Source organism: Thrips palmi, unplaced genomic scaffold (assembly GCF_012932325.1).
Source record: "Thrips palmi isolate BJ-2018 unplaced genomic scaffold, TpBJ-2018v1 HiC_scaffold_4, whole genome shotgun sequence".
NCBI lineage: Eukaryota > Metazoa > Arthropoda > Insecta > Thysanoptera > Thripidae > Thrips > Thrips palmi.
Window position 1 is genome coordinate 6,491,435 of NW_023144631.1, and position 23,014 is coordinate 6,514,448.

At 46.0% G+C, this 23,014-nt stretch overlaps 9 protein-coding genes across 12 annotated transcripts; 3 read left to right on the forward strand and 6 right to left on the reverse strand.

The window, feature by feature from the left end:
• Positions 1-165: 165 nt before the first annotated feature.
• Positions 166-1,496, reverse strand: LOC117649260. Its single transcript, XM_034391851.1, has 2 exons — positions 1,297-1,496; positions 166-1,207 (listed from the first exon to the last, which is right to left on the reverse strand). The coding sequence occupies exons 1-2, from the start codon at positions 1,457-1,459 to the stop codon at positions 1,026-1,028; spliced, it is 345 nt and encodes a 114-aa protein (XP_034247742.1). The 5' UTR covers positions 1,460-1,496; the 3' UTR covers positions 166-1,025.
• Positions 1,445-7,176, reverse strand: LOC117649259 (microtubule-associated protein 4-like). The gene is made up of 7 exons (XM_034391850.1): positions 6,495-7,176; positions 5,585-5,643; positions 3,071-3,287; positions 2,322-2,983; positions 2,129-2,233; positions 1,866-2,046; positions 1,445-1,789 (listed from the first exon to the last, which is right to left on the reverse strand). Exons 2-7 carry the CDS (start codon positions 5,615-5,617, stop codon positions 1,518-1,520), a joined length of 1,470 nt encoding a protein of 489 aa, XP_034247741.1. The 5' UTR covers positions 5,618-5,643; positions 6,495-7,176; the 3' UTR covers positions 1,445-1,517.
• On the reverse strand, positions 3,281-5,565 carry LOC117649258. The gene has a single exon (XM_034391849.1). It carries the CDS (start codon positions 5,510-5,512, stop codon positions 3,335-3,337), a length of 2,178 nt encoding a protein of 725 aa, XP_034247740.1. The 5' UTR covers positions 5,513-5,565; the 3' UTR covers positions 3,281-3,334.
• Positions 7,177-7,709: 533 nt separating the features above from the next.
• LOC117649257 (cell division cycle 7-related protein kinase-like) lies at positions 7,710-12,031 on the reverse strand. Its single transcript, XM_034391847.1, has 11 exons — positions 11,848-12,031; positions 11,250-11,551; positions 10,953-11,169; positions 10,782-10,875; positions 10,561-10,703; positions 10,371-10,482; positions 9,532-10,290; positions 9,125-9,425; positions 8,886-9,035; positions 8,682-8,802; positions 7,710-8,602 (listed from the first exon to the last, which is right to left on the reverse strand). Exons 2-11 carry the CDS (start codon positions 11,503-11,505, stop codon positions 8,377-8,379), a joined length of 2,379 nt encoding a protein of 792 aa, XP_034247738.1. The 5' UTR covers positions 11,506-11,551; positions 11,848-12,031; the 3' UTR covers positions 7,710-8,376.
• Positions 12,032-12,070: 39 nt separating this feature from the next.
• Positions 12,071-16,202, forward strand: LOC117649564. The gene is made up of 11 exons (XM_034392451.1): positions 12,071-12,629; positions 12,819-12,964; positions 13,133-13,495; positions 13,664-13,794; positions 13,945-14,132; positions 14,200-14,457; positions 14,626-14,834; positions 15,263-15,430; positions 15,503-15,554; positions 15,666-15,786; positions 15,974-16,202. The coding sequence occupies exons 1-11, from the start codon at positions 12,449-12,451 to the stop codon at positions 16,140-16,142; spliced, it is 1,986 nt and encodes a 661-aa protein (XP_034248342.1). The 5' UTR covers positions 12,071-12,448; the 3' UTR covers positions 16,143-16,202.
• Positions 16,196-17,385, reverse strand: LOC117649860 (apoptosis regulatory protein Siva-like). The gene is made up of 4 exons (XM_034393030.1): positions 17,175-17,385; positions 16,809-16,984; positions 16,562-16,722; positions 16,196-16,479 (listed from the first exon to the last, which is right to left on the reverse strand). Exons 1-4 carry the CDS (start codon positions 17,320-17,322, stop codon positions 16,437-16,439), a joined length of 528 nt encoding a protein of 175 aa, XP_034248921.1. The 5' UTR covers positions 17,323-17,385; the 3' UTR covers positions 16,196-16,436.
• A 358-nt stretch (positions 17,386-17,743) lies between these two features.
• Positions 17,744-20,551, forward strand: LOC117649858 (sepiapterin reductase). 3 transcript variants are annotated; one of them, XM_034393024.1, is made up of 5 exons: positions 17,790-17,896; positions 17,985-18,259; positions 19,173-19,673; positions 19,765-19,890; positions 19,972-20,551. In XM_034393024.1, exons 2-5 carry the CDS (start codon positions 18,236-18,238, stop codon positions 20,215-20,217), a joined length of 897 nt encoding a protein of 298 aa, XP_034248915.1. In that variant the 5' UTR covers positions 17,790-17,896; positions 17,985-18,235; the 3' UTR covers positions 20,218-20,551. The 3 variants fall into 3 exon arrangements, with proteins under 3 accessions (XP_034248916.1, XP_034248917.1, XP_034248915.1); XM_034393025.1 differs by lacking the exon at positions 17,985-18,259 and having other exon boundaries at positions 17,744-17,896; XM_034393026.1 differs by lacking the exon at positions 17,985-18,259 and having other exon boundaries at positions 17,748-17,896; positions 19,183-19,673.
• LOC117649859 (platelet-activating factor acetylhydrolase IB subunit gamma-like) lies at positions 20,279-21,590 on the reverse strand. 2 transcript variants are annotated; one of them, XM_034393028.1, is made up of 4 exons: positions 21,418-21,590; positions 21,126-21,327; positions 20,927-21,052; positions 20,279-20,856 (listed from the first exon to the last, which is right to left on the reverse strand). In XM_034393028.1, the coding sequence occupies exons 1-4, from the start codon at positions 21,444-21,446 to the stop codon at positions 20,602-20,604; spliced, it is 612 nt and encodes a 203-aa protein (XP_034248919.1). In that variant the 5' UTR covers positions 21,447-21,590; the 3' UTR covers positions 20,279-20,601. The 2 variants fall into 2 exon arrangements, with proteins under 2 accessions (XP_034248919.1, XP_034248918.1); XM_034393027.1 differs by having other exon boundaries at positions 21,126-21,332; positions 21,418-21,559.
• LOC117649857 (nucleoside diphosphate-linked moiety X motif 17-like) lies at positions 21,587-22,950 on the forward strand. Its single transcript, XM_034393023.1, has 4 exons — positions 21,587-21,880; positions 22,074-22,272; positions 22,370-22,587; positions 22,675-22,950. Exons 1-4 carry the CDS (start codon positions 21,620-21,622, stop codon positions 22,933-22,935), a joined length of 939 nt encoding a protein of 312 aa, XP_034248914.1. The 5' UTR covers positions 21,587-21,619; the 3' UTR covers positions 22,936-22,950.
• Positions 22,951-23,014: the final 64 nt, after the last annotated feature.

Here is a 23,014-nt window from a genome sequence, read left to right on the forward strand (position 1 = left end):
ATTTGAAAATTGGCCGCAAAAAATACGCCACAGAAAAAAATCGATGTTTCTCGACCCCTTCTCTAAGCTTACTAAGAAGTGTTCAGGAGCAAGAACTCCATAAGGAAATTCAAAAGGATAAAAATGTGGATTGGGAAAAGGATGTTTGGTGCAGAAACAACAAAATAGGTAGAAATGTATATTTAATTACTAAAAACACATGAGGACATCATCTTTTCAATTCAATAAATGACTTATAACACAAATCAACTAGACAAACCTTGGGTAAAAAAATTGACTAGGTAATTACTTGTCAAGTTAATTACTTGTCTAACTCAATGAAAGGTACTAATGGTAATACTGAAACCAAATAATACAAATGTTTAACTCACACTAAATCTTCAGCTTATACAGAACATAGTCAAATTGAAAATAAAAGGTAATACTGAAACCAAATAATACAAATGTTTAACTCACACTAAATCTTCAGCTTATACAGAACATAGTCAAATTGAAAATAAAAGGAAAGTACGAAATCACATAACTTAGAACCTAAGACGTAGAAGTTCAATCTTAATTAGGTCCCGCCCATAACATTGTGGTTGGCTTGCACGGTTAAACAAAGTTATAAATGAGAAACGTTAAAAAGGGTAAAAGGATGCTCGCGATTGTTGACTCGAGAATTCAGTTTTGAAATGCAGTGAAAGCCGCTTAAAGCGTTGAAGGAAATTGAGATCTTATCTCCATATGATTGTTGCACCAAAGATTCTCCTTTGCTAGAACCGTAACTTAATGTCAGTATAGATGACTGTGCACATTACGTTACGGGCCAGACAGAGATTCTTCAGTGCAATGACCAGGCACATGATTACAATTTCCAACAACGCTTTAAACGACTTTCACTGTGTTATATGCGGGAAACGATGTAAGCGGGTAACGTTATGAGCGGGACCTACTGTAACTGAAATAAACATTACAGGTGAGAGATCACAAAACAAATATCCAAGAACACATTAAAGCAACAAAACTTTGGTAGAATATTGACTCTAGGCCCCAGGTGGAGTCCCGGATCCTCTCCCAGACCTAGCTCCAAACTTCGCTCTAGACTTTGATGCTGGTGGTGGCACATCAGGATGCTGTTTCCGCCATTTCGCATCCTTCAGCCACTTTGCCAGTGCTTCTTCTGCATCAGACAAGTCACTGGACGGAAAAGCGGTCTGAAGAGCACCTAAAACAAAAACAATACAAAAAACAGCAAATTTAGAGTAGGAAAGCATAAGTTCAATTAAAATTTAAATAAGCTGAACTAAAAGTCACCTTGAAAAACTTTGTAGATGTTTAAGCTTCTTATAGCTATCTTATTTTTGCCTCCCTCCAGATTAATCTCCTTGGCGAGATTGTTTGTCATGATTTTCCTCAAAATAGAAACAGCACTAGCTTTTTCTGGGTTACTGACATTTGACCTTATGTAATTTCCCATTAAGTCAACCTGGAAATAAAAGAATCCGTTAACAAAAGCAACTATTGAAACATAAGACTTAATGAGACACCAGAACCACAAATATACTAACAGCTGCACACAGATTTGAATCATTGGCACTTAGGAACTTCTCAAATGTTTCCAGGCTTTCAGTCGTATTCAAGGGTAAATTTGGCATGTTCACCGGAACCGCCAACCTTCTGGCACCTGGTTCCAGGATTCTTTGGATCCTTGCCAAGTTCATCAAGGCCATATCAAGCTTTTGCGATACCTCATGAACATCAATATTTAGTCTGCTGACAGACGTCTGTAGTACTTTCAATCCGTCATCTAGAAGACAAACCCAAGGGAATAATCAGTCCAACTCACTACCATGACACTAAAATTTAACTTTGTGAACACTCACCTTGACTAACATTTCCAGAGAATAAATTCCGCCGTCCATCAGACATAGAAGACACTTTAGAAGTGTGAGGTTCATTAACATTGTGAACAGATGAACTTGTTGAAGGCCTATCTGAAGAGATGTAGAATGAAGTAGTCCTAGTTAAGGAAGACTTGTGTGGCTGAGACACAGGTTTAGCCATCTGCAAAGTGAAAAGACAGTAACACAACCATAGGGAGATAAACACACACAATGAGAGAGAGAACGCCAAAATCAATCCTTACAGTCTTGATAGGGGAACCTTCCTCTATAGTTACTTCCAGTACGTCTGAACAATCAATATAACTGTCTGGAGTATGAACAGAGCCAGTTGGAGTGCTGAAAGTTTCCTGAAAAAAAAGAAAAAAGAGTAAAAAAAGAACTTTAGATAAATTTAGAAGTAGAGACAACAACCATGACACTTCGAACTGTGCTTACCAATTTCATTGGGGTTACCTCCCACTTAGGTTTCATTGAGGTCCCTGGTGATTTGGGAGATAGGGATTTGGATTTGAATGGAGATTTGGGCGAAGGAGTCTTCGATGTACGTTTGGATAGAACTTGGCCTTGAGATGACACGCTTGAGCTCCCTGCTGTTCCTTGCTGTGCTGTTCCAAGCAGAGAAGACTTGGACGACGACTTAAGTGTCATTTTGGCGGCAGCAGCAGCTCGTGCTGCTTTCAATCGCTCCATCGTATCTTTCAGTTCCTCGTCCCTCAGCTCCTTGGTTGAACGGCGCCCCTTCCGTCCCTTGGTTGGAGCAGACGTCAGGGTAGAAGCAGGCTTAAGGGTTGAAGCAGGCTTAAGGGTTGAAGTAGGCTTAAGGGTTGAAGCAGGCTTGACGATAGAAGCAGGCTTGACGATAGAAGCAGGCTTGACGATAGAAGCAGAATTGGGGGTTGAAGCAGACTTGATGGGAGGTGGAGCTGGCACACTCTTGTTGGCTTTCTTGACAGGTATTTCTTCATCTGAGCTCTCCAGAAAGGCAGGCGTAAACCTCTGCCTTTTACCTCTTCCTGTAGCAGCAGGCTCAGCTTCTGTCTCATAATTTGAGTCTTCAACAAACTTAGGCACCGCAGATCTGGCCTTCAAATAGGTATCTATTTAAAAAAAAAAAAAAAATAATCGAATTAGAAACAGAAAATTAAAATAATCATAAGAGACCTAACTATTGGACCACTTCTTACCATAAAATCTCAAAATCTGAACTCTGTAGACCCTCCAGGAAAGGTCTACGGGGCACTGCATTTTCACCATATTGCTGATAGGCTTCGACTCAGGAGGCCAATATGTATCAATCTCCATGTTCTCGTCTAGATATCCACCCTTCAGCCAACTTTTTAGACCGACATCAATGTAATCCTTTGGATCCTCCTCAGTGGGCAGGAATTTCGCAACAACAAACTGAAAAGAGATAAAACTGGGAGAATACAGCAGAGGAAAATTGCCCATCACAACCACTCGGTTGAGTGGAGGATGGGCACACACACAAAAAACTCCCCATCAGGCATAAGATAACATTTGCTGTGCAAGTCAGACAGGCGATAAACACGCCTCTCTCTTTCAAGCAAAGACACACGATAAATTCCTAGCTGGGATGAAGGCAAGGGATACACATAGTAATCTTCAAGTTTACTAAACTTACAACCAACAAGGTACACTCTTCTTTGTCTACAAACTATGTTCTGAAGAACAACAATGTCGCCGTCTTTGGTTTGGAAGCAGCTATCAGCTTTACCTAAACGTAACTTAAGGCTGCCTGCCTTCAGCTTCTTATACTGTTGACCATCAACAACTTCATTTAGAACTCTGTGTTTGAGGGAAACATTTGCACAAGTTGGTTTAGCTGGAAGTAGAACAGAACTAGAAGTCTTCTCTTTATCTCTGCGAGCAAGCTGCTGTAATGGGTGGAGACCAGACCTCAGAGCGTCCTTAATCGACTTCAACCTGTTTTCATACTTGAAAGCACTAATATCATCCAAGGTTAAGTCCTCATCAAGTTCATTAACAATGTGAAACAATGAATGGATGTTATACACCACAAACTTCCTGCCATAAATAACAGCAGAGTGAGAAATAAATGTTCTGAGAAGTTCCACCACGAGTTCACGATGAACTGCAAAGAGAGCTCTACTGCACATGATGTAAACACTACAATGAAGCAGAAGGAAATGCTTGTAGATGTTGGAGTCAACCAGATCCTTGAAAGCAAGAATTCCATCGTAAAGAAGGATACGTCTGAACTCTGTACACTTGTAACTGCTGAAGTACTTCAAGGAGAGTGGCTTCCTGTTGAAATCGCTGGGGCAATATGGCTTCAGGAACTCAAAAACACTTGAGATGAGGTTAACTACCTCATGATGAAGCTTCCAAACACCAACTTGATTTAACCAAAAGTCAAGAAGCCGTTTAAATGCCCCTCCGTAAATAAGATGCATGGGATCGTGACGAAATTGAGTCACCATGCCAGTGCCACAAGCCTCAAGGGGTGAGATTCCCTTGTGATGTTTTGGCTGGTTTCTGTGGAGAAAGGACTCGTCAGAGCGAAGAGGAGCATCAAGATCTAGAAAGACCATCCTGTTGTCAATGTACTCTCCATAAACCTCACAACTCTCACAAGCAGCATAACCATTGTGAGTTTCAATACGCTTAATGGCCTGACGAGCAACAGCATCTAAAACATAGAATCGCACAACAAACTTGTACACTTTTCCTTGGAAAGTGTAACCATTTAACATCAAATCTTGGACTTCTGCAACATAGTCAGCCAAAAATTCTTCAACACTTTTAGGATCATGAGACCCCTTGAAAACAGCAATAATAAATGGTTCATTGATTGAACCAACGAGATGGCCCAAAATTGGCCAAAGTTTAGAGGGAACACCTTTCTTTTTCAATGGCAGCCCATCAATACCAATGTCTACAGTGACCTGCTTATATCTGAGAAGATATTCACCAAGTGAAAGGGAATCAAGGTTAGTGCGAATTCCTTTGTACCAAAACAGACCACCTGATGGTAACTCTGAAATCTGAAAATCATAATCACATGCAAACAATGTAGTGTAAGTCAATGGCATGTTAGGAAAAACTGCACTCAGCCTGTGAAGCAAATGATCTAATTTAGTCATGGACAACACACCAGGCTCTTGAGCCCATTCCCGTACTGAGTCAATGACAAACAGCTCTCTCTCTCGTTCATTCTGAAACACAGGCCTAACATCTTCATCGCTAGCAATATCATCCTCACGATCATTTTCAGAATCAGTTGAACTTCCCTCATGGACGTCATCACCAGGGAGCTCAGCACCATTACCATCACCCAAATTACAAACGTCACCATCAGGAACATTCTCAGGGGCGTCGCCACCAGGAACATTGTCAGGGGTGTCACCATCACCAACAATCTCAAGATCTTCACCTTCACAATCATCAGGACCAGTGTTGCAAGAATTCAAATCACAGGCCTGCTCATTAACTACAATGCCACCTGCATCATCAGCGATGTCACTAGAAGAGTCATTAGCTAACGTGTTAGCGCTGCCTAACTGAACCATCAAAGTATCCAGGCGAATCCTTTTCTCAACAGCCTTACAGGCTTTGCGATTAAGTGATCGCTTAAATGAAGACATGGTCAAGTAACCCTCCACATGCAGCAATGAAAACAATGGAAGGACGACAGATAAACACCCAAATCAACTTACAGGAGTATCGCTCTCCTCATCGGACGAAGACATGTTTCTCGGCAATGTAATTAGGCCACCTGAAAAAAAAAAGAAAAGAAAAAAAAGACATTAAACAGAAGAGAGAGGAGCATACATGATAGGAATATCAGCTCTATTCTCCCTAACGGAGGCACACTAGATTAAAAAGAAATAGAAACTTGGAACCATGGATATTGAACAGTAGTGCGTACAAGTGACAACGAGAGGTTAGGTGAAGTAAACTGTGCTTAAATATTCCCAATCCTGGTAGGCTGAAGAAAACCAAGCAGAACTAACAGATATTGATACAAGAGAAACGACCTCTTGCCATAAAAATTGCCTCGAATAAAAAAGGAGCCCTCCCAGATAGTCCAGAAACTGCAAGACCAGCGAAAAGCCCGCGCATTCTGCGGTTTGGGCACCAGCGCAACTGGGCATAAATATAATCTCAGAAAAAACTTTTCGTAGCTACTTTAACTAGGGCGTATCAATTGCCAACAATTCAGCACATTATAATTGATAAAGGATGCAAGAAAGTTAGAAAATACAAAGACAGGAAAAAGCCCGCGAAACGCATCGGCGAAGATTCTAGTCCGATCCAGCAAGAGAATCATATGAAATCTCATGGATTTCAGTGGATTCAGAACTTCTGGTGATAGAATTCAAACATTTCTTTAAGTTTTACAAAGTACTATGGATAGAAACTAAATTATTGAAGATCTCAGAACCGGAGCCGCGACCTGGCCTAACCTGACGCGTAGGCTTCCAATGTCCACTGATTTGAGGCAAAGAACAGAGCGAGAAGAATATTCAATGTACTGAGCTGTTTCGTCCGAGATCTGGCGTGAATATTTTAACTAATTCCGTTCAATTCTTGCACTAATAGAATTAGATTCGAGAGGATTCTTACCTGCCCTGCCGGCGAACTAGACTACGGATCGGGACAAAGACGCAATGGCGGATGGCGTCTCCTCCTCCCAGCGGCCCGGCCGAGCCAAACATGGGTGCCAACAAACGAACAAAACCTGTCACAAACTTATAGCGAGAAAAATGTTTCACATGAAGGGATTTGAAGATGATTAGTTTGACATACCTTTAAAAAAAATTAAATGTCAGATGAGCACCTTGGATAGTAAAAATGAACGCGGTGAAAGTATGTGTTGAACGTTTAACTGTTGGCATTATGGAGCTCACCAATGGCGGGTCATTCAAATGCTGCAGAAGGAACTTAGCAAAATATCAAGCATTGTCGTCTCGCCATCCCGGTTTGTGAAGACGTCTCGCTGAATTCTTGAGACTGAGGCGCACTTTAATGAAATTAAAATATTTCTGTCTAAAATCTGTCCATTTTTTATTAATTTTTTAGTCGACGTACAATCGTTGTCATTTCGACGTCGATGGCTAAAGGTGTCGTTTCTTGTCCTAAACGTTCTGTTTACGGGATGTTTTCCGACTAGACTTGAACGTAATGACCACAAGCCTCAAACTGAGCATGCTCGAAATGGTGCAAATTTCGCGGCTGAAATCGACTTCGACTAATGGTCGACGGCCCGGACCTCGAATCGACCTCGAATCGACTTTTCATTTCTGGCTGGGATTTCCCACAGTTTGGACGCGAGTTCCACGAAACGGCCTCCAAAATCGAGTGCTCTGATTTGTTTGGAGGGAGCCTGGAGTGGCACGTGATTGATGATGCACTTCCCCGGTCGTGTGACTCACGTGCTCTACGCGTGCTCGCTAGTCGCCGCCGCCCGACGGCCGACGGGTTGGCGCCCCTGCGAGGCTGGCAACCCGTTTGACTCGACGTGAAGCGCCTAGCAGGTAGACCACTCATTCGACTCGGCCGACGTACGTTTAGGATAGAACTTTATTTCAGATGCAAGACCACAATTGATGGTCTGCCTTTTCGAGCCCGGCACTACTCAGCTTGCATTTCACAACGAGGATAGGCCGTAGAGTCGTCCTAGAACTGTAGAACTAGCTCAAGGCGAGGCCTTCTCGGTCGAGCAAGTGAATTTGTGCATGTTTGAACAGAGGATTGGTGTGGGTGATGAATCGCCAAAATCAGAAACACTCCAAGAGTTAGTAACAAATGTTTTCTGAAAGGGACCGAATAAACTTCACATTTGATGTTCAATCTTTATTAAAAGTTTATTTCACAACAAACACTGTTCTACAGGGCACTTGGATAGGAATCTACTTCATTAAAAATACTAACATACAATTAAGGCTGAACAAATTTTCTTCTTTTTTTTTTCAGCTGAAAACTTCTGTAGGGAAACAGAATTATTGATATAAAACAATTGATACTTATCACATTTTTTTTTCTGATTTTTAACATGAGTCCATAACATTTTACATCATCAATTATTTGAAATAGCTTGGAAAAGCTGTACATTAAGATTTTAAAATCATTTAAGAGCTGCACAAGGAACACAAACCTAAAATCCTCTTAACTAAAACTGTGACCCACAAGGTAAAAGAACTATCTAAAAGAGAATAATGTTAATTTAGACATTACTACAATTCAGGCTAGGAATGCGCTTCAATAAAAACACAGGTTCTAATATATCACAAATTTTAAAACGGATCACCTAAGAGGAAAATCATTAAAGTCATTTACCATAAAATGACAGGGTATCTAGTCTACATTTTATAAAAAATACAGTGCAAACATGCACCCACACACAGAGGAATACACAACATGCACTTTTTTCCCGTAACAATGTTTTTCGTTTTTTTTTTTAAATTTTCTTTCCCATTAACATGCACTTAGTATTACTTCTGAAACATCATCCAACAACAAAGGGATGTTCCAAAGCTTGAGCAGCAGTAATGCGTGTATCAGCATCAAGATCCAAGAGGCGTGCTAGAAGATGATAAGCGGAGTCAGGGAACACATCATCTGCCTCTTCTACATTATTCACTTGCAAAGGATCTGTTTTCAGAGCATCAATCTGTTCCTTCAAGCACAGGCAATTGCTTGGATCTTCTAAGGGTTGACAGCAGTTTGAGCACCTTCAGAAACAAAGAAGGGACGTTAGATGTTGATGTTAGCTGCAGATTTAAAACTAGAAGTGTTCCTCATTAAACTTACTTCTCAGAGCTTGAAGATGAAGACGACCCAGTACTTTTGTCTTTCCTGCGCTGACGCATGCGAATGCAAAGTTTTTTCAGGTCAAGTGGCTGACTGGGTTGGCTGCACACAACCATTCGGCCTGAGGGATTCAAAGATTATTAGATTAACGAGTTTCCAAACATTTTAATAAAAGTTTGATTAAAAACTAAACATATATATTACCCAAACGTTTTGCAGTTTCCTTTATTTTGTCTGTCCCAAAAACTGTCATAATCTCAGCGAGAGCAGTGAGATCATCAGGTGAACGAAAGAATGGATAGCAGCCACTTAAAACACACAATAGAATGACACCCACAGCCCACATGTCAACAGCTGTAACATGAAGAAAACCAGTATTGTATTAAAATATCAATAATAAACAAAAATTAAAATAATTGCATCCTGAAAGTGAAGTACAATACCTGTGGACTGTAGAGGACTACGAAGAAGTACTTCTGGAGGTCTGAAGCCTGGAGTTCCAGCTCTTGGAGCATTGTGAGGTTTTCTAGAAAGACATATTGTGCACACCTGTGACCTACCCACACAATTGCAGTGGGGTGATGATGGTGTGTTTGTACGGTGAACAGAGCCATTTGCACTAGGGGCTTGTGGCTTCGCAAACACAATTTTATGGTCTTTTTCATTGTTTTTCTCCCCATTCATGAAAACTTTAAGCATGCGAGTCTCATTTGGCGTTACTGGACTCATTTGTTGTGATTTGACCTGATACAACAAAAAGAAGCTTGTCACTCCCCAGGAAACAGGTAATGTGCGATGAACCAACTTTAAGTAAATTAGAAAAAGCAAAAAAGCCTCAGTAAAAACTAACCTGAGAATTCTGCACTCTGACAATACTTGAACCAGCCACATCATCCTTTGTATTTTCTGGTGCCAAAGTTCGGAATTCTTTGCTACCATTAGGCGAAAGAGTAATAGGGTCAGCGGGGAGTGGGCTGTTGAGTAAAGCTGACCTAGAGTTGGAATTCAAGGTCTGACTCAACACTTGCCTGGAAGGAGCCATGAGAGGAAATCGAGGAGGAAATGAATCACACTTCTTGACATTATCATCGGGTACATCATCAAAGAGAATTTTTCTTTGGAGTGAGCTCCTGGAACCAATCTTGTGTACAAGGCTGGGTGGCTTTTCTTCTGCTTCCACTTTAACTTTACGCAAGTCTAATGCCTGCTTCTCATTGCTTGATGTTGGGTTCTCTCCAAATCTAGCCAATCTCTGATTTTCATTTTCACACTTGGTAGGGGAAATATTTTCCGTGTTAGGATGATGTTTATTCTTGCGGGGAGTTTTTCTGCTCTGAGATGATTCAATGGCATCCTTCACTGGTGACTTGAAGTGCATAGCATTAAATGTTCTCTGAGTATTTGTACAGTTCTTGTTGGTGATATTTTGAAGCCTCTTAGCACGACTTGACATTTGTTGGAGGTTGGACTTGTTAGAAAGATCCACATCATTAGACATTTTAAGAGGATTATCTGGAGTCTTGATGATATTGGTTGAATTGCTCAAAGCCAGAGCCGGTCTTTTGGCTGGATTCTCAAAGTTTTCATAATGGGTCACGAATTTAGTATCCTGAAAAGCAGTGTAATTTAAGTTACACTACAATTTCATGAATTAATAACATTGCAATAGTTATAATAATGTGCACCAACCTCGACAGGTTCCTTTTCCCGTTTCCTTTTGCGTGACTCTTCTGGGAGGATAGAAACCATTTTTGAAGTTTCTTCAACAGGCTGAGAAAGACCAAAATCAACCAAAAGAAATCTGAAAGAAACCAAGTGTGTTTTACAGGTGGTTTGCTACATACAAGATACCAGTAAAGATAAAAGTTAAAACACCCACTGCTTGGCTTCTCTATCATAGAGGAAATTGCTTGGCTTAACATCTCTGTGAATTATGTTAAAGGAGTGAACTCGGCGTAAAGCAAGCAATAGTTGCTTCATATAATTTCTGGTTTCAGCCACTCCCATCAACATAACATATTCCTGCATACAAACAAAGTTCAACATTTAAATAATATTTAAGAAAAGGCTTGAATTGATAATACAAGTATGATGACTCACATGAAATCTTTTGTGTGGTAAGTACGGCATGATGAAAGCAATGCTATCATGATATCGCATGCAAAAGTGAACTCCAACCACATTATCACAACCACTGAAAGATATACAAGACATTAGAAGCGTATAATAGAAACTTGAACCTAACAGCTCTTGAAATAAACCAGTACTCACCCTATGTCTTGCAAACATTTTAATTCTCGCTCTGCCCGAGTGGGATGAGTGGTAGGTATCAAGTGCTTTATTGCAAATTGATGTTTCAATGTACCTTCTTTCAAACTAGCCAAGAAAACGGAGCTGAAGGTCCCCTCTCCAATTTTACCATGTACCTTGAAAAACTTACTGACTGCAGGAAGACTGCTCAATAGATAATCAATCTGAGCTCGTTCTTCTGAAAAACAGAGATAAAATGGATTTGAAAGTTATATGAACTGCTTTTTTAAATGAAACTAAGTAGGAATATAGACTTACTGTTCTTTTTGGAACTTTTGCTCGCAGCCCCTGATTGAGACACCTCACCGACATCACTGTCTTTCTCCTGGCTCCGATGCACTTCTTCTTCACTACCATGTTCTCTGGCAGTAATATTGGAATTTTCGAGGGGATGAGGGGCTTGATGCTTGGAGACCTCATTAGCGCAGGGTTGGGCAGGCTCCACCCCGTAGAGATTGTGTTGTACCAAGTCAGCACCAAGCTGGTGATGCGGGTATGATGTTAAAACTTCCATTGTATAACTTCTGCCCCCAGTGATTTTTAAGCTGATATGGTGAGAGCTAAAAGAGAAGAACAATAAGGTTTCAAATGTTCAGCTTGCACAAAGCACAGTTGCAACGTTTAAATGTCAAAAATATGTAATTTAACTGAAAATAACAACTTTGATGACTGAACATCAGCTATGAACAGACAAAAAACTGTACATGGGTAAAAATGGGTTCTAGGGGTTACATAAGACAAGTATAACATTGGAAACTGGACCTTTAAGAGCCTTGTTTACAGTGATGACCATAACCTCACATTTCATCACTAGTCACAAAAGAAGGCTCCTACAAGAAATTTCAGCATCACTTACATCTCACATCGACCTAAAAGTCTAGAGGTCGTCTAACGCCACCCGGCTGGTGAGCTGGTTTCTAAACCATGATGATTCAGACGGTTTTAAGATCTCTTGTTGCCGTGTCAAAGTCCCGCCCGCCGGCCTCTGCTCCGTCCGTAAAAACCCCGCCAAGTGCGGGCCGCGTCCGCGTCACGACTCGAAGTTTGCCGAAGTCGGGCCGAGCGAGCCGAAGGTTGCCGAAGGTGCCCGAGGGCGGCACAGTGGCGGGAGCTCGGTAGAGCTCGGGAGCGAAAGGGCGCGGGAATGTGGAGCCGCGAACAGCGGGCGGCAAAGCAAAAAACCCTTTCGCCTGAAAGCAGTTGATGCGGTATTTGTGCGAGCATCGAGCAGGAATGGGAATTGAGGCCACTTTGACGTCTAAACAGATCCCCAGCGGAGGGGCGGACGATTGCAAGCGGGGAAGGGAGGGGGTCAGAGTTCATGGGGTTGCCATGACTACGACACTTGCTGCACCTAGTGTCTGCTCCCCGGTGCTGTGCATCATGCACCTGCTAGCAGTACGTTGGAGGATTTGAGGATTTGACTTTGAGAAACGGGACACCACCGGCGATTGGCGATGCGAGTGCCCTACGCCGTGCCGCGGCAGACGCTGCGGGCGTACGACTGCTCCAAGGAGACCGGCCGCTTGAAGACAGAGTCCCGGCGACTCCTCAAGGCGGAAAGCGACGCGTGGGACAAGAAGAACGCCCCCACTCTGAAACAGCTCGCCGTAAAAGCGCTGGTTCAGAACTTCAGCGGTAGGCATCATAGTGCTCCATCGCGCCCCGTCGGCTCGACGACCCCCGTGTCCAGCAGACGATTCCGTCCTAGAGTCGTTTTCGTCGCTCTGTCTCTCTCTCACTCATGGAGCGTCCCGTAGAGGTTCGGGAGAGACAGAGCGACGAAAACGACTCGCGGAGTCACACTGCAGGGATGTGTTCCTGCAGGGCGCACGCCGCTTGACTGCCTCCCCACCGAGGACTTCCAGCAACTGCTGGAGACGCTGCCGGCCACCGTCCCGTTGGAAGTGAGCGTCCCTCTGGTGCCCGATGGCGTCTACTGGCACCGGCTCGCCTCCCTCACGTGGCCCTCGGTGAGCTTCCCTAGCGATTCGGGGAGTCGTTTTCGCCGCCCTCTCTCTCTCGCGCGCAGGGGCGTCCCGTCAAGGTGCGATAGAGCGACGAAAACGATTCTCGGAATCAGTCTGCTGCTGGAAAGACCCTGGACAGCGGCGACGGCACGATAACCCTATTGCAAGCAGACCAACAACGTCGTGGCGGAGCACGGCGGTTCGTGGCGACGCCTGGTACTGGAGCGACGCCTGCAGCAGGAGCTGGAGGCCGCGCTGCCCCCCATGCTCGACGAGGCCCTGCGCTTGGCCAGGCTGGCGGGCCCCCACGTGCGGCGCCTGCGCCTCGACCGGCTGCTGCAGACGGCCCTGACGCAGCCCGCGGCGGGCCACGCCGCCAACCTCGACTACCCCGCCCTGGCCCCGCTGGCGCTGCCGGGCGGCTGGACTCCAGACCTGCCCACGGAGCGCCGAGAGCTGCACATGTTTGACACGGAGCTGGACGCCTTGCAGGAGGACCTGTGCAACCTGCTGGGCTGCCTCACTAACCTCGAGGTAGGTTTTACTTACATTTTGTCCCCGCCAGCCGTGGCGGACCGCGTCCTACGATGGGTAGCCGTCGGCGCCGTCGCCTTCGCGGGCGTGGCTCGCGCGGTGCGGCGTCGGGCCCCCTTGGGGGCCTGCGCCGCCCTCAGCCGCGTCCTGGCGGCCTTCCTCTTGCAGGAGCTGGACGTCATGTTCGGGATGCACGACTTCGAGAAGAACCTCTCCGAGCCGCCGAACGTCGTCAAAGTGGCGTGCTGCGAGGCACTCGGCAAGACTCTGAGCACCCTGCAAGCCTTTCGCAGACTAAGGTGAGCGCGGCGCTCCGCCGCTGCACTGGGTCAGTGGTGTGCACACGCACGCACCCCGCGCGCGCGCCTCAGCGGCTTGGCCGCTCGAGCCGCCCGCTCGGCGTGCTGCTGAAGAAGGACTTTTACTGCACCGGCTGGCTTGTTGCGCAGAGTGCGCCGCAGCCAACTTCACCTGGAGAAGCTGGCGGGGCTGCTGGAGCCGATGCATGGCAGCGCGTCGCTCACGGAGCTGGACCTGAGCCACTGCTACCTGGACGACAAGGGCGTGCAGGTGGTGTCCGCCTTCCTGCTGGACCAGGCGTCCCTGCGCGTGCTGCGCCTCGTCAACGACAAGTTCGGTGAGACACTGCACTGCGCGCGGCGCACGGCCGCCCGAATTGGACTGACTTGCAGTGTGGCCGGCAGGAGCGCGCGGCGCCACGACCCTCGCCAAGTCGCTGCTCAGCAAGACGTGCCCGCCGCTGGTGGAGCTGGACGTGAGCCTCAACTCGATCGGCGACGTCGGCGGCCACAACGTGCTCATGGCGCTGTTCCCGCGCGACAACCGCATGCCGCTGCGCGACCCCGCCGAGGACGAGCACGTGCGCGAGATGATGCAGGCTGAGGAGAAGGAGCGACTGAGGCGCGCCGCGGAGGCCACCGAGGATGAGCCGTCCCACGAGGGTGAGGGACGCCCGACGACGCCGACCTGCTGAGTGATTCCGAGGGTCGTTTTCGTCGCCCTGTCTCTCTCGCACCTATACGAGGCGCCCCATGAGTGCGAGGGAGACAGAACGACGAAAACGACTCTCGGAAAACGACCCTTGCTCATGCCCTCGCCCTTTCCCGCAGGCATCACCATCTTCCGCGGGCTGGTGCAGCGCGCCATCGCGGGGGAGCTGCCACTGGAGGTGCCCGCCGCGGGGACGTCGCCGTCGGCGGCGGAGGACCGCGATGAATGGGACGTGGAGCCCGAGGACCAAGTGCGGAAGGCGTCCGCGCTGATGGCCGTGATCGCCGAGGCCCGCCACTTCCAGCGCGAGGAGGCCGCGGCGGCCGAGGCCCGCGCCGAGGAGGAGCGGCGGCGCAGCGAGGCGGCGGCCAAGGCGGCCGAGCGCTGGGAGGGCTGCCCTGAGCGCCTCAAGGTCCTCGGCATCGCCGCGTGCCGGCTGGGCGCGGCCTCGGGGCACACCGCGGCCAGGCTGCTGCAGTGCAACCGCGCCCTGACCGGCATCAACCTGGCCAACAACCACCTGGGCCAGGTAGAGTGCCACCCGCAGCCGCAGTGCTCCTCCAGCTGCACCTCACCCAACCCTCCCGGCGTTTCCAGGTGGATTCCTAGTGGACTCTCGCCCCGCCCTTCGCCGTCCCCGCGGCCTTGACCCGCGCCTTGCAGGCCGACATCCTTCCCCTCAGTAACTCCTGCTCCTCCTCACACCGCCCCGTCGCGCCTCCCGGTGGAGCCTCCTTGACGGCGCACTGCTTGCAGGAGGCGTGCGGCGCCGTGGTGCGCGCGCTGCGCGGCAACCCTCGCGTGCTGCAGCTGGACCTGCGCATGTGCGGCGCCAGCTGGGCCGACCAGGCGGGGCTGGAGCGCGCCGTGGGCGCCAACAACGCGGCCCTGCGGAAGCCGCTCCCACTGCGGGACATGCTCGCGGTCAGTGCGGTAAAAATGGATTTGGTGACGGAGATTCGAACCCGCGACTAAGTGACATTGCCGTTGGAACAGGAACGCGAGGGCTATCACCGCCTGCGGCTGGCGACCACCACCGAGGTGCTGGGCCGGCAGTGGGACCGAGCGCAGGGCCTTCCCCGCGGACAGCGCACCAGCCTGGCCGGCACCGTGCGCAGCGACGGGGACGCCGACGGCTCCGCGCGCCTCGGTCCGGCAGGGCCGGCGTTCACCGGGTCGGCCTCCACGGGGGGCTTTAGCGGGCTGAGCCAGGGCAGCCAGGGCCACACCGGCAGCGCCTTGACGACGAACAGCGCAGCCACTCCCAACGGACCCGCGGGGTGAGTGCATCCCAGTGCATCCGCACCCCAGCAAACTGGTTCAAAGAATCTATATCGTCACACACTCTCTCGCACTCATCATGGGGCTTTCTGATGGGAGAAGGAGAAACAGTGCAACACAGTGAATCAGTCTGCTGATTGGCCTGACAATACTCGTTACATGAATGTGACTTCTCCATTTCAACAGGTTGCGCCAAACTAAGCCTGCCAGCAATCTAAGCCAGAGCCAGCTGGGAAGCGGCAGTGGTATGGCAAGTTTAAGGTCAGGGAGCAGGAGGGCAGAGTCGTCCACTTTATCCCAGCCATCCCATCTGTCGGGCATGAGCAAGGGAGGCAGTAATCTGACCGTGAAATGACATCACGCAGGTAATCAGTGTGCAGAGGGGTGACAGTGTAAAACTCAAGTACATAATGCAAACATCGGAAAATATTTACTTTCAAAGACAATTGTTCATAGAAGTGGAAGATCAGTCTTTTAAATTAAAGAGTTCTTATAAAACATAAACATAATTCAAAAATATAGTACAGATTAAGTGATAGTAATAAAAATATAAAGTTCTTGAAACAAAGAAAGAAAGAAATAATAATAATAATAAAAGACAACGAGTAAAACTAGACCAGTACAGCTAAATTGTGAAATTATTCTTCAATCAGCAGCAATTTCTGCAGATAAATCCTTCTGATGCATCATACCTAAAAAGCAGGAAAGATAAAAATCTGAGTATAACATAATGTCACTCTCCAAATAAATTCAATAAAGGTTATCAGCACTTACACATCGAAAGAACATCCACTGCAAAATAGGTCCTGACATTTGGTACAGATTTGGGTGCAGGAGCTGCATAAAGGAGTGTCACAAAAGGAACAGCAGCACATATCTAGAGGATTCCATGCAGTGCATTTGGAACAAGGGGCTTCCTTCACTTTGAAAGGTGTCTGCGAGTAAAATAAGAAAAAGTTGCAGACAATTTCGCAAACAAAACAGTAGCCAATAATGTGAAGAAATAAATCAGTCTACACACCTGTGCACCCTCAGGAGAACTGAGCTGTCCTTGAGAGGTCAGCTGCATCTGTTTAAAGGTAGTTGAATTGCTAGACACGACATCCTCCTTAGCTTCACCACCATTGAGAAACGTATTTGATGCAGGTGCTGCTTGAGTCTTCTTGGCTCCAAGGAAAAGAAGATGTTTGGTTTTGTCTGAAATGAACGAGAAAACTTGGATGATGCGAAGAAACGTATTACATGACTACAACTAAAACAAAGAGAGAGAACACAAAGAAAATGAAAAAAAGAAAACATGAAACACTAGCCGGCCAACTAAATTCTTAAAGTAAATGACACATGACAAGAAAAATTGAATCCACAAAAGAAGGTTATGTTCTCTTACCATAAACCAGTTTCATGTGCTGGTCACTCATGACACCTTTAGCGACTTCCTTGTCCCGAACGTGGATCTTCATTTGAGGATTCATGTCGTCGTTGAACGGACAAGACCTTTTGACCATGCTGAACGGTTGACAAGCACTGGCAAACATCGAAATGATGACAGCTGAGTTGGATAATGAAGCTTGTTGTTGTTGTTTCGCGCCAAATTCCAAATCAAAACCACTCCACTTTAGCCAACTTCAACACGTGTCATTCGGTTTAGAACGTGGTGCGGTTGGGGATCGCTTGACAAAAGAAAAATGTATGAAATATGTTGAGGCAGATTACATTTATTCCAATTTAAATACATAGCTGAAGTACAGCCAGTTTTTTATAGCCCTACACCTGTAATAGTTTTTGTGTTCTGCAAGATCTAAACAGATGGCAACAGCTCGTCCACCTCCTTTCCCCTCTCTCCCGCCCCCTGCCCTGCGTAGAGGTTAGGCCACTCTTTATTATACGATGATCTGACGTGTGAGCTTCACAACAGGTCTGGAAAGAGGCAACCAAAACTCGCAGGGCTGCTCATTTCATTTAAAAATCTCTGATACCTTTTCAATTTGCAAACCGTAAACCGAGACCGCGCGCGCGCTAAAATAGGTTGCGTTGAATTTTTCATACATTGAAATAAAGTAGTGTCGTCTGCTACTAAGTTCTACAGGTTTCTGTTGGACTGCTAATACTGTAAGTGTCTTCAAACTCGTTACTCTAATTTTATCGATTTCTTTACTTGCTCCGTGTGTCCTACAACTTGTTTGATTTTCACTTTCAGTGGAGGATAAATTCTAGTCAAATATAACTCTTGAGCCGCCTATTTCTTATAAGCTTTGATCTGTGTGAGGTTAACGACATGTCAAATTTTTATGTCGTGAATCCGTAAAAAGATTTCAGTGCTAGTTTTCGGTGGCTTAGTGCGAAATTTCATTCTATCCGTAGAAAGACCTTCAAGTTGTCAGTTTTCACTATGCTGACGGGCCGTAACCGTCAGTTACTTAACCGACAGTAACAGCATAGAGTGACTCCATGGTAACAGGTGTCTTTGACAACGTATGTTTAAAGTAGTTTGTCTAATTTCTTTTTGACGTCAAAACTCGCCGTCAGCAACTGTATTCCATTCTCTGACTCCTTCTTTATAAAAGTTGTCCCGTGAAAAAAATTCGTTACCGTGCCCATTTGTGAGGAAATCACTCTCAAAGTCAGCAGTTTTACATGGCGGCTTACGGGAGATCGTCGATGCAACCCGCACAACACACGAAAAGGCGCTGTTCGCGTGTTGCATCGACGATCTCCCGTAAGGCGCCATGTAAAAATGCTGCCTTTGAGAGTGATTTCCTCACAAATGGGCCCGGTACTTTAATCCTCAATTAAAAGTCAGCTTTTAAAATACAGCTAACTTGCGTAACTATCTGAAGCCTCTGAAAGCCGGTGGTGGGTCTCATCACAAAAACTTGCTTGTTTTTCACGGAGTACCCGTGGAGGGGGCGTTATGTAACTGCCCCGGCTCGCATGTCGGGTCGGCTCAGTCGCCGGGCCGGTGGTCCAGCTAGTCCAGCTCGGCTCCGGCTTGGCTGCATCAAGCTCCAGTGACTTTGATGATTGGAGGAGAGGAGCGGCCAGGGGGGCAGGGGCAAGAGCGGTTTGGCCTTCGGCAAGCCTATAGGCGGTGCTATAGCGCTCTATCCTACTACACCCGCACCAGCCCCCTCAGTCCCCGCAAGGTGGAGGATGTCGCTCTCCCCCAAGCGCGGGGTGAGGCGGGGCTACGCAGGCCTGCGGCAGGCTACGGCAGCTCTGCGGGTGTGAGGCCGGGCAGGGTGACGTGATGGTGGGGACGCGTTGGGTTGGCACGGTTGGCATGCCTATTCTATTTCGAGAGCCGCCGCGTGGCCGCCCCGCCCCGGCCCGGCCCGGCCCGCCGCAGGGTCTTCTCTTCTCCAGCCATCGGTCCTTCCCGTTCCAGTTTGTTCCAGTTCACCCACACGCATCGCCCGACGCGGCCAGCCGTACGAACATGCCCGGTGGAACCCTGCAGCCCTTCTGGGGCCAGAAGACCTTCTGCGTGCTGACCGGAGGCAGCCAGGGCATCGGGAGGCGATTTGCCATCGAGTTTGGACGCAAATTTGGCAAGGAGTCAGTGCTCCTGCTTCTTGCCCGCAACGCGCAAGGTCTTCAGGAGACAAGAGCAAAGGTGCTGGAAGCAAATCCAGACATCACCGTTGTCTGCATTCCAACTGACCTGGCTAAAGGGGGTGCTGAGCTGTTCAGGAGCGTCATTATCAATGGTTTGGGTGAAGCCAAGGCGGCACCAGGAGATTTTCAGCTGGCCTTCATTGTCCACAATGCTGGGTCTTTGGGCAATGTTGGTCCTGGAGTGGCGGAAATGAATGACAGTGAGGAATGGAGTGAGTTCCTCACCCTCAACATTACTTCCACTGCTGTTCTCAACTCAGAGTTTCTGAAGGTTTGTGAGACACTTCAATACTATCAAGCTTCATTCAGTTATTGTGCAAGAGTGAAGTAACTATAAACGCTTTTTTTCTTGTCTCTTGTAGGTTTTCCCTGAAAACTCTGTCCCCAACAGAACTGTGATCAATATAACTTCTTTGTGTGCTATTCAGCCATTTATATCTATGGGACAGTATTGTGTTAGTAAAGCTGCACGAGAAATGTTTTTCAAGGTGATTGTTAACTCATTTAAATTGTTACAGAACTGAAAATCCCCATATAATAATATTAATTAATGTTACTGTTACTTGCAGGTCCTTGCAGAAGAGAACCCATCACTGGATGTTTTGAGTTATTCACCAGGTCCTGTTGATACTGACATGACAGTCAGCATAATCAACAACACTCGTGATGCTAAGGCTCGTCAAATCTTCATTGATATGAAAGAAAAGAAAACCATTGTGACATGTGAACAAACCACGGAGAGAGTTATGCAGGTACTTTCAAATAAGAAATACAAGTCGGGTCAGAGAGTTGATTATTTTGATGAAGGGTACTGATATTATGGCCATACTATAGGAGATTAGGGCTGGATGGTCCAAATAGTGAAGCTCTCTTTCATTTAGTTCATGATTTACTTTAGTTGTGGAACAGATCTAAGTTTTAGGAAACAAGACTAGATGGATAAAATATCCTTTGTTGCATTCTATTCTTAAGCTAATACAATTATATGTTTATATTTTATTTATTTTAAATATTTGCATTGTTTTTTACTCTTTTTACGGGCAGATAGGTATAGTTCATAAAATCTCAATTTTAATTTTCAAAAATAAATGTAAGAATTTACTTGTATCAAAACACAAGCCATAAGCCAATAAAATGTTATTGCTTTAACAGTAGTGAACTGAGACCCTTCACCATCACATTATGACGAAACGTCAGTCTTACATACACCTTTGAAGGATGGATTTTAATTCATTAATTAACGGCCCCAATGCTTTCAAATAACCATCATTTGTGGGGTAGTACCAATCATAAAGATCTGCATGGCTTATGGTTCCATCAGGTTTGACAATATCATCCCCTACCGGTACTACCTTACAGCTAGGGACATTGTGAAGCGCTTTTCTCAGTAAATCATTATACTGTTCAATTGAGTCTCGGAGAGGATTGGGATTTAAACCACGTGGTAATATTTCCTGAAAGCAAAAATTTGGGATGATTAGCAAATTGAATACCTATCAAATGGGGTGATTTGAGGAGCCATACCTGAACTAAAATAAATGCATCAGGCTGTTTTTCTCTTATTGCTTTCACAGCTTCTATTGATCCTTCAGACACCTTCTGGGGATCGACACAACGCAAGTTTGGTTCACCCGCATACAACACGACCACCTGAAACATTGCATCAGGAAGGTTGAAAATTTAGAAAAAGAGCAATTGTGCTGTCATAAAGTTACAGATTTACCTTAGGCTTAATATTGTCTAGTTCACCATTTTGGATTCTCCAGAGAACCTGCTGGATTTGGTCTCCAACAATACTGAAATTCAAGGCATGCATCGGAATGAAAACGTCTCTCCATACTCCTCGTTGCTCCAGCTGAGACATCATTGAGTCCCCTAATATCACAACATCTGGTTCTCGCTCTTTAGTTTCTCCTAAAAACCGTCTGTGCTGAAAGAAAATACAACAACAAACTTTAGTATTCAAAAACGAAACAAACAAACAAGCAAACAACCAACCACTATAATGGTCATACAATGTCCATCCAGCGATCTCCATCACCATCGTAAGCCACTGCAGGCTTAGGCAAAGTGCACGGATTCATCTCGAAGAATGCCCTAAACCTCCTTTACTCAAAATGCAACTTGTAACCACCGTCGAGCTGTGCCGCTACCTGCCGCCCCCACGACACCCCCGACTTCGGCGAGGTCCTAATCCTAAGTTCAGGTTGACCAACAATGGCGGCTGCATCAACACATCAGTGGAAAAACGTTGTCGTCGGGCTAGGGAAGGGCGGCAACCCCAAACTGGTTGGCTTTTTCTCTTGCATCCTTGATCACTTGTCTACGAAGGAGAATTCAGCACATGTCGTCTGCGAGTTGGCCAACAACGTCTTTAGCATCTCAGCTGTCAGTGACAGTCATCCAGGGCACCATAACCCCTCGGCGATCAAAAGTGTCCTAGGAGATGGCCACGCAATCGGCCCTGTCATTTTGGAGGTAAGCAGCACCGTTTCTTTCATCTCAAACGATCTTGATCAACTGCCACCCATTCCTGATTCTTCGTTTTGTCTTTCGGGTCAAGGCTTTGCTCTAAAAAAAAAAACATTACTTTCTTTTTTTTTCATTTGTTTTATTGGAACAGTTTGACATTCAAGTGTTCAGATTGTGTGTTAATTTTCCCTGTTTTCAGCATGCACCCCACTGTCCAGTGAGACATATGACAGAGCAAGATCACTTAAGCCTTGCCAGTTCACCTTCTTCTCATCAACATGTAGCTGTGGCTGTGGCTGTCATTTTGGAATCCTCAGATGGCAAAGTTCTGATGACTCAAAGGGCCCAGCACATGCGGTCATTCCCCCGTGCGTGGGTACCTCCCGGAGGGCACTTAGGTTGGCAAAATGTCTCCTCAAGAATGTTTTACTAATTTTGTGCCAATCATTTTCATCTCAGTGTCTTATGTGCTACTTTCATCTATTTCCATTTCAGAAAAAGATGAATCCTTGGTCACATGTGGGCTAAGAGAGTTGGAAGAAGAGACTGGTATTAGTTTTCAGCCAGGACATGTAGATTTGAATATATTGTGTCTTTGGGAGTCTGTCTACCCAATGATGTTACCATTTGGCCTTCCTCGTAGTCACCACATTGTAGTATACTTGCATGGTAAAGCGCCCTACACATCGATTGAATTAGCCTCAAGAATCAAGGTAGTCTGTCATTGAAAGCCATTAGCTTATAGAACTTGTCATATTAAAATCCTTTCATTAATATTTTTTTTTTTTTTCTGGTTTTAGTTGGACCCAGAAGAGGTAATGGCCTACTCATGGTTCACACCTGAAATCATCAATAAATTGAGGAAAGGGGAAGAAGATTGCCTGGATGTTTTTGTCCTTGAAGATGGGTCTACAGGAAAATTAAAGACTGAATCAATGGAAATAAGTTCAATGTTTAAAGGAGCATTGCTGTGGACATGTAGTGAAGTATATAGCGGTACTCAACAGGCACTAACACGATGGTGTCTGTCAAAAACCTCTCCTGTAACAAGTAAAATATAGAAGGGAAAAAAAAAACAACTTCTTTCTTTGTTTTATCCAGTTTATTCTCAGAACAGTGAATAAATAGGTCATTGGTACA